The sequence below is a fragment of the Rhincodon typus genome, chromosome 41, assembly GCF_021869965.1.
Source record: "Rhincodon typus isolate 14 chromosome 41, sRhiTyp1.1, whole genome shotgun sequence".
Classification (NCBI taxonomy): Eukaryota; Metazoa; Chordata; class Chondrichthyes; order Orectolobiformes; family Rhincodontidae; genus Rhincodon; species Rhincodon typus.
Genome location: NC_063372.1, coordinates 4892672 through 4899284, shown reverse-complemented (window position 1 = coordinate 4899284; position 6613 = coordinate 4892672). Strand labels below are relative to the sequence as shown.

General features: G+C 39.6%; 1 protein-coding gene across 3 annotated transcripts in view; it reads left to right on the top strand.

The window, feature by feature from the left end:
• The window catches only part of esyt1a (extended synaptotagmin-like protein 1a), a 129581-nt gene that overhangs the window by 101022 nt on the left and 21946 nt on the right, over positions 1 to 6613 (top strand). For all 3 annotated transcript variants that reach the window (XM_048618902.1, XM_048618903.1, XM_048618904.1), the window contains 5 exons: positions 1141 to 1227; positions 2000 to 2149; positions 4300 to 4497; positions 5974 to 6150; positions 6452 to 6534. In XM_048618902.1, the coding sequence (XP_048474859.1) occupies positions 1141 to 1227; positions 2000 to 2149; positions 4300 to 4497; positions 5974 to 6150; positions 6452 to 6534 (695 nt within the window). The remainder of the gene's footprint in view (positions 1 to 1140; positions 1228 to 1999; positions 2150 to 4299; positions 4498 to 5973; positions 6151 to 6451; positions 6535 to 6613) is intronic.

Sequence of the window (6613 nt, the reverse complement as noted above, 5' to 3'; positions counted from 1 at the left end):
TTGTTCTGGATAATTGATTTTGATGCTTGAACTCATGCCAAATAAAATACCTGATTGCTTTTCCAACTGTTGTTTTATGTCTTGGAGACAGTAAGGACTGCAGATGCTGGAAGCCAGTGTCAATAGATGTGAAGCTGGAAAAGCACAGTAGGTCAGACAGCATCCGAGGAGCTGGAAAATCAAAGTTTCTGGCTGAAACCCTTCGTCAGCATGAGGGGTTTTAGCCTGAAATGTTGACTTTCCTGCTTCTTGGATTCTGTCTGACCTGCTGTGCTTTTCCAGCTTCACATCTATTGATGCTGTTGTTTTATGTCTGTACTGTGAACAGTTGTTTTACAAGCTTAGATATTTCCTTTTGGATTTTCAGTTGTGGGGAAGTCTGCTGAAGAAAAATCTGCTCGGCTTGTGTCTCCTGTTTCTGCAGCACGTTCATGATAAATATATTGTGAAATCTAATTGTGATCTTGAACAGCGACAAAAAGATTTCTTGACATTGTTTCATGAGCAAGCTGCATCTGCCAATTTCCCAGAAACATCAGCTTAGGTTTGGTGATACCTGTCTACACATGGCACAATGTCAGACCAACAATCGTCTGAACATGTCAAACTATCCTTTTTGCCTTCCAGTACTAAGACTTATTGGCCAAGCACTTCTCCCCCATCTACCACCTTCTGTACCCCGCCCCCCCAAAAGTGAATCTCTGCAGAAAGAAACTGATTTTCACTCTGTGTGTGTGTGTGTGTGTGTGTGTGTGTGTGTGTGTGTGTTGGGCTAATTACAGGAGTCAACATTTATATTTTCATATTACAAACTGAATGTTAGCCAATTCATCATCATCATCAATTATTTTTTTGTTTTATAATAAATCCATATTCTTCTTTTATTAAAGAAACCTGGCTGGTGGATTTTATTTTAAGTCTAATGTAGAGAGAGTATACAAATAGACATATTGGAAACTGGGTAAAACAATTAAACTTGTGTTATGATTCATGGAGTAATATGACTAGACAAAGACAGTATATTCCTCCCAACTTGGATTGTAACATTGGATTTTTAGAGTTACATTTTTTTTAAACTGACAAATCAAGTTGACAACTTTCTGCTTCTCCAATATGTCATGTTATTTCCTATTCCCATAGACGGTGTATAACACAAATGCCCCAGTTTGGGAGGATGCCTTTACATTTTTTGTTCAAAATCCAAATCAACAAGACCTTGATATACAGGTACCCTTTAACTTTTCCAGAGGTATTTCTATAAGCTAACTGTAACTTATAAACAAAATGGGATTTGTCTAAATATTGTACACTTGCAGCAAATTTAAATGGTGTCTATCACTTTTTTTCTTCCTCAGAGGAGCTCTTGAATTTTGCATTTTCTATGGATTTTGTAATGAACTGCATCACCTGAAGCAATTTCAAACTTTTCTGATCATCAATAACAAGAACTTATGTACTGCTTTTAATATGTTAAAATGTTCCAAAGCATTTCATACTAGCACAGTCTGACTAAGGTTGACACTGAGCTACATAGTTACTGGGTAAGGTAATGTGACCGTTGCGTTACTAGACTAATGATCCAGAGACACGAGTTCCACCATGGCAACTGGGAAATTTAAATTCAATTAATTAATTCACTTGGAATTTTTAAAATATTGACCACAAAACTATTGAATTGTTGTAAAAGCCTATCTGGTTCACTAGGGCTGCTGTTTCCTTCAACCACTGGATTTCAATATTTACAAATGAATTTATGTTAGATAGTTTAAGGAAAGGTGGATAAACGTGAATTGGTGGGTTCAAACAACCTGTTTCTGTTGTCATTTTTATGTTATTATACGTAATGGACTAGATATGATGATCTTAAAACATTCTTAAAACCAGGAACAGCAATAACTGAAAATGGGGTAAAGATAAAATAAGTGAAGGATTAGAAATCACAATCATTAATACAAGTACATGTTTCAGTTAAATCTGTGCATATTCCTTTTTCTTCTAGGTTAAAGATGATGACCGTCAATTTAGTCTGGGATCACTATCCATACCTCTAACACAGTTGCTGGTGAGCCCAGATATGAGCTTTGACCAGTGGTTCCCACTAGAACATTCTGGGCGTCATAGCCAAATCTACCTGAAAATCATAATGCGGGTGAGTAAGTCCAACAAATAAGAAATTTTGGATCTCTTCTTAAAAGGGCCTTCTGAGGATTGAAAGAACTGTGTTGAAACCAATACCAGGAATAGTTACGTGGCTTAACCACAGTTCAAGGGAAGAGCCAGGAGACAGAACTTTTTAGGTACACTTTGTCTTCGCTACCTGCCCAGTATCTGGAGCATGCTGGGTGCCCACCTCACTCTGTCTTTCTAAATCCCACAAATTTTCAATTGATTGAAGAGTTGGCCTCTTTAATAGGTGGGGGGATCCACTCCATGAGACTGCCACCTAGGTACTAACGGTGAAAATCCACCCCTTTATGTTGGATTGTAACCATCAATGTTCCCCTCCTTTAACCCACTAACTCCCTCTAATGGCATGGCCAAGAATAGAAACATTGTTACATGGGGATTAAAAGACATGAAGCTGTACTTCAACACTGCTCAGTTTGCTCTTTTAGTTTCTGCAGTTTCTTTTTCAGTTTCTCACTTTCCCTCTGTTTTCTTCCTTGGTCTTCAGGTTGTTATTCAGTCTGTTCTGTAGCCGCTTCATGAATAGTTAAATGTAGAACGATTTTGGTATATATTGGCAGGTTTTAAAGTAAATGACCTTTCTTTTGGTCAGTGGCATGTCGCATGGAACAAATAAAACATCCTACTCTGCTCCATCCTGTGACCACACCAGAATGGCTGTCATTGTAAATCCAATAGTGTCTTAATGCCTAAAAAGGACATTATACAGCCAGATTACAGGATGTCAAGGTTGCACCAATTTTTCTATTAATGATCTATTTAACACCTTCACATTTAGGGAAAGAGCAATTTTTCTCCATCAATGTTCCTTGCTTTCTCTGTGACTTTCCTTCTGTTCAATTCTACACTTGCTCTGTATCTCTCCAGGGTCCACTGAGGCTTAATTTCCTCTGACAGCATACTGTTTAATCTGTTTGTTTAAAATTATTGCATTGTAATCATTAACTCCACTTGATTACTGGTAAAACTGAAGACAAGCATTTTATGCAAACAAGCAGCATCCCAAATGAAATGCACCCCTCTATATATTGCCTCCCCTTGTTCTCTCATATGGTCTCTCTAGTGCTGTTTTTATTTGTACCATTGGTTTCTTGTAAACATCCAATTTGGTGCTGTGAGTGCAACTGGAAAATGCAATGAAGAGGAGGTAGTTTGCTGTTGCAGTTTCACTTGGGGGTGGTGTGGAAAAGGAAAACTTCAAGAAAGTGATAGATTGAGTTTGTGTGAAAATGTGATGTTGTCCCACGTTTGTTGGTAGAATGAAAAAGCAGAACATTTTTTTTAAAAGAAGGTGAGAGAAGAGGAAATATTGGTATTCGGGGGTATTTGGACGTCCTTGTACATGACTCTCAGAAAGTTAACATGCAGGCAGAACAAGTATTTAGGAAGGAAAATTGATTGTTAGTCTTTATTCTGAGGGGACTAGAGAACAAGAGCAATGAAGTCTTCCTACAATCGTACAGGGCTTTGAGACCACACCTGAAGTACTAAGCACAATTTTGGCCTTTCCCAAGGGGTAATACAGTTGCCACGGAGGGGAGCAACAAAGGTTCACAGGAATGGTTCCTGGGACCAGGGGCTACCCTGAAGAATGATTAAGAACAGGTCTATATTGTCTGGAGCTTTAGAAGCATGAGGTGATCTCAATGAAATGTATAAATGCATAGAGGGTTTGATAGGGTCAATGCGGAGATGTAGTACCTCTGCTGACCATTGCTGCGGGTTCGCGTTTTCTGGATAAGCAGTCAGCCGTTTTGGACTGAAATGAGGAGTGTTTGTGACCCAAAGGGTGTACAGGCTCTCAGTCATTCTGTTCAAAACACAGATCAATAGATTTCTGGACACTGAGGGTCAAGGGATAGGACGAGAAAGTGAACTTTATTTAGAAGATCAGCTGTGATTGTACTGAATGGCAGAGCAGGTTCAAGAGGTTGAACTGCATGCTCCTTCTCCTATTTTCTTATGGTGTGTTAGATTTTAAATAAGAACCTCTTAAACTCTAAAAATAAGTCACTTGTCATTGCTGAGCTTTAAAACTGAGGCAGCACAAACTGGTATCACACTATTTTCCTTCTTTCTTTTACTGTGGCTGTGTGTTTGTTTCTTTGGCAGGTCCTGATTGCCGACGCAGTTGACCTGGAGAAGCTGCCTAGGACTCGGAAATCCACCCTGGAAAAAAACATGGGATCAGCCAAGTCTGACAAGATGAATATGACTGCAGCTAAGTTAGTGGAAGCTGCACGAGTAGGGAGCCTGATCCAAGCTCCCTTACCAACTGAAAGCAGTGCCCCAAGCAGTGTGGGGACTGAGGTACTACAGGACCGTTTATATTTCCACGTGTGAAAGGATCCACTATTCCGCTGAGTATAGATAAAACTGAAATCAAATCTATGAAGATAAGATTTTTCAGTGTTTGGCTGTTCAGTCGTTGATTTTGAATCATAGAGCAACACTATGGTCAAGACCAGCCAATTTGACATGCCATAAAAAAAGTGCCCTAGCAGCTTGAGCAAGAGAGAACTCCTGGAAGAACAAAGGCCACGTTTTGGGGAACACTGATTCAATGCACCATTTGAAAGGCTTGACTACACATTCATTCTCGCCATGGTCATGAGCTCAATTTAGCCGCCCTATTTAGAACAAATTCAGTGCTTCACAGCCAACCCATTGCTAGGATTGGGTAGCAGTAGCTGTGGGCAACTTAGAAAATGTTGGAAGTGCCTTGCATATAAATTCATGTTCTATACTAAGGGGTAGGGCTGATACTGTTTCTAGAGATGTGATGATGTATTCAGTGAGGGAGTTTCTCAGTGATAGAGTGCATAGGCATCAGTTAGCTCAGTTGGTTGGATAGTTAGTTTGTTATTCAGAGTGATACCAACAGCACAGGTTCAATTCCCATCTTAGCAGAGGTTAACATGAAGACCTTGTGTTCTCGACCTTGCCCCTCATGTGAGATGTGGTGACCCTCAGGTTACACACTCTGTCAGTTCTCTCCCCCTCTCTGTAAGAAGGGAGCAGCCAGTGGTCCTCTGGGACTATGCTGACATTCACATGACTTATAAGAGCAGGCTTGGCTGAAGCAAGAATGCATGGATGTAAAAAGAAAAATGATGAGTGAAATTGAAAATAAAGACTGAGTCCAAGATTGTATGTGATGGACTGTGGAGAGGAATTAAAGAGTGATTTCTGGGAGCAAATGTGGGAATTGATTATAGAAATTATTTACAATGCCTGAGTGTATGATTGAATTTTTGGTTCATTTCACCTTGCATCCAGGTGTCCCTATCCCTGGTCCAGGAGGCCCAGGTTCAAGTCCCACCTGCTCCAGAGGTGTGTAATAACATCTCTGAACAGGTTGATTAGAAAAGTAGGTTAATAAACAGTAATTTAAAATTCAAATAATTTGTTTCTGTTGACAAAATTTCACCGAATGTCAAGAGATTTGTATGTAAAATTGATGGAGAAATGCAATTTTAAACAAAATTATTGTGCAGAAGCAGAGATTCGTTATGTATACAGAAGGTCGGTCTAACACAATTTTCTGGCCATTACTGTCTAAATGGTGACAAACTGGACACTGTGGAAGAACATAGAGATTTAGGAGTCCAGGTTCAAAAATAATTCAAAACTAGTGGATAGGTACAAAGAGCAATCAGAAGTAGAGTTGAGGTACAAATCAATCATGATCCAATGTAATAGTGGAGCACGTTTCGGGGCTAAATGGCCTACACTGTTTCTATGTTGCTAAAAGGGAGCAGTGTTAACTTTTTTTTCTTCTTTCAGGGAGTGATACGAATTCACCTGTTAGAAGCTGAGAACCTAATTGCAAAGGACAATTTCATGAAAGGGTTAGTGAAAGGGAAATCCGATCCCTATGTCAAAGTGCGAGCAGGTGCCCAAAGTTTCCGGAGCAAAACAATTAAAGAAAACCTTAATCCCAAGTGGCATGAGATGTATGAGGTCAGTGTGTTCAGATACTGCACTTTGAAACCAATAAGATAAAACCCTTGATCCAATAGGACCATGATGGGTGCCAGATGGACAAGCCTGGCTGACAAGTGGGCAGGTCCTGTATGTGGGGTACTTACTGTGCTGACTTTTTCGCTCTGTCTTGGTATTGTATAAAAGTGGTGGATTATTTCATGCTTGGGTGCTATTATCTGGTCCTGTTAAATCCTCCTGCCTAGTGTTTTTGTTTTTAATCAGTTATTACTCTTTTCCAAATTCATGTTCTGACTTGTGGTAACCTTTCTTCTCTTAGGTCATTGTAAATCACGTTCCAGGTCAGGAGCTAGAGTTTGAGCTCTTTGATAAGGATGTTGACAAGGATGATTTCCTTGGAAGGTATGCTGCTCCATCAGAAAATTCAGAAAACGTTCGAGGACAATTTTAACACTACATTAGAGCAAAGTGCCTTCTGTGG